This window comes from Chinchilla lanigera, unplaced genomic scaffold (genome assembly GCF_000276665.1).
Source record: "Chinchilla lanigera isolate Chin_1 unplaced genomic scaffold, ChiLan1.0 scaffold00027, whole genome shotgun sequence".
Lineage (NCBI taxonomy): Eukaryota > Metazoa > Chordata > Mammalia > Rodentia > Chinchillidae > Chinchilla > Chinchilla lanigera.
This window is the reverse complement of record NW_004955428.1, coordinates 13,642,829-13,645,243: the sequence shown is the minus strand read 5'-3', so window position 1 is coordinate 13,645,243 and position 2,415 is coordinate 13,642,829. Positions and strand designations below refer to the sequence as shown.

At 47.9% G+C, this 2,415-nt stretch overlaps 1 protein-coding gene across 2 annotated transcripts in view; it reads left to right on the top strand.

Annotated features, from left to right (window-relative positions):
- The first annotated feature begins 1,164 nt into the window (after window positions 1–1,164).
- Window positions 1,165–2,415, top strand: part of Hspa4l (heat shock 70kDa protein 4-like) — a 54,548-nt gene continuing 53,297 nt past the window's right edge. Inside the window, exon 1 of one of the 2 annotated variants that reach the window (XM_005386743.2) lies at window positions 1,165–1,721. In XM_005386743.2, coding sequence (XP_005386800.1) covers window positions 1,399–1,721 — 323 coding nt within the window. In that variant the 5' untranslated portion in view covers window positions 1,165–1,398. Of the gene's footprint in view, window positions 1,722–2,107; window positions 2,152–2,415 lie in introns of those variants that run through there. The other variant, XM_005386747.2, reaches the window with a different exon arrangement.

The window sequence follows — 2,415 nt, the reverse complement described above, 5'->3', positions numbered from 1 at the left end:
TTGAGACCAGCCTGGGCTACAAAGTTAGCCCAAGGCCAGCCTGAACGGCATAGTAAGACAGTCTCAAAAGACCCAAAAAAAAAAAAATTTAAATTAAAAAATGACAATGTTTAAAGATAGAGCTAACGATTATAATAAAGTGGAATGAAAATACTGAATTCTATGGATAAGAAGAATCATCGATACTAATACCATTTGAGCAGTGGCTATATTCATAATCAAAAGAAATGTTACATTTCAGTTAAAGGTTAATTCAAGACTTCCCCTTAATTCCATATGTGAATCCCTTGAGGATCTGAAGCCTCAGGTAGAGAACTACTGTCCTAGAGCATTATACTTACCTACATAGTAAAAAAACATACAAGGCCTAGAAAGAGGAAGGACAGAGCAGGATCAAGGAATTTTAACCAGGTGAGGTGGAAGTTGCATGTTCACATATTGGTGAGACTTTAGTCACATGATCATATGCATTTATAAAGGAGGTAGAAAATAGTTTATGGTTGACTAAAAATTATGAGTCTATCACAGCCTCCCAAAGTGACCATTTTCCATACAACCTCATCTTATTGTAATCCATTTTAACACAGCTACCAAACTATTTTTAAACACTAGCCTTTTTGATTATTTATTTCACTAAGTTGCTTAGGCTGGGCTCAAACTTGATATCCTCCTGCCTCAGCCTTCCCAAGTGGCTAGGATTATAGGCTTGCACCACCATACTCAGTACCTTTCTGATAGTCACAAAAATGTTTTCCTTAGTGTTAGGGGCACTGCGGCTATGCTTACATTATTTAATCATAAAAACAATTGTGGATATATTTATCATTTTAACACACTTTAAACCTGAGAGTTGGGATGTTCAGTAATTTGCCTGGAACTAGCACCTAAATTCATGTAAAAAGCCCGTCCTATTTATAGCTACTAGGTAGTTTCATGTCCTCCCATTCATTTTAAGCAATGTGATAATTCCTCGCTCCTGGCATTAGCTTTTTTTTTTTTTTTTACTTTGATGTTTTAAATGTTCTAATTGAAAAATCTTCTTTATGCCTCAGGTTTTTACAGACATCATGGATAAATCAATGAACAGTTAAATAAATGGTCCCTGGAGAATCTCAGGATATCCAGGAATAAGTTTAAATGATGGGGAATCATCATCCTTCTAAGGAAGATGATGGCTGGAAGAGGCAGTTAAGTGGTGGAATTCAGAACACCCAGGGTTCTGTCAGGGGCACCAGCATAGAATCCTGAGTCTGTTCTCCAGCTGCCTGCTGGGAAGCTGAATCTTGCTGGGGCGCAGAGGTGGCGTCATCCCAGGCATAGCTTGTCTCCTGTGTAGTCTGCAATGGAGAGGCCTGATTCTTTAGAAAGACAAGAGTGGCAGCAATATTGGCCTTGAAAATGGATGTCACAGTCATCATAGCAACAGCAGCAGGAACTATAACCACACTTGCCGCGGCTGCTATAGCGGCCTTGTTAATAGCAAAACGTCTAAGTTTTAAGAAGAGGGCAGCAAGGGACAATGAGGGTACTACAGAATCAGGTAAAAACCCCACACCTATTTTCAAGATGGCAACCAATGTGGAACAGGAAACTGACAAACACTTGAAGGAGAAGGAACACGAAGAATTGGACGAGATGGAATTGGGGTCCCAAGAAGAACGGCAGAAGGGACAGAAATTGCACAAAGAAGCGATCAACAAGGAACAGGACAGCCAAACTTCGTGAGTATAAAACATAACTTGATTAAATTGCAGACAATTTAATCAAACGGCAAGAGATGTCAAACGGGCAAGATCACACCGTCTCCTTCTTGGAGACCCGAGGGTAGCAGCAGGCGGCCAACCACCGGCTTGGCTGGGCCTGATGAGAGACTAAGGTCACTTTTGCAAAACTGTGGCGAGGGGAAGCGGTGAAGGGCGCTCCGTGAGCGGAAAGTGTCTGTGTGCTCGCCGCTTGACACAAGTTCGGCTCTGCGGTTTCAGACTGGAAGAAAAGCCTGGAAAGATGTAGTTCTTCCAGCCGGCGGCCTCTCGGGCTCCGCGGCGGGGCGTCGCCGGGCGTCGCACAATGGGCGCCACCTCACAAACACGGGCGGCGGGTCCCGCGCACCCCTGGGCGCCCCCGCGGCACACGGGCCCCTCGGGGCGGCTGGTGGGTGCGCGGGCGGCGCGGGCTCTGCGCGGGAGGGGGCGAGGCGGCGGCGGGAGCAGCACTGCGGACGCCTCCGAGAAGGCTGGGTCCCGGCGCGTTCGCCAACAGCCGCCTCCCCTCAGCGAGTCCACCCTCAGGACGCCCAGCTGCCGCGCGGCGGCGAGCGAGCCAGCTCCGCCTCCCCGCCTCTCCTCCCTCCCGGCCCGGCCCGGCCAGGCCCTCCCCGCCCCCCTCGACCTCGACCCCGAACCCGACCCGACCCCG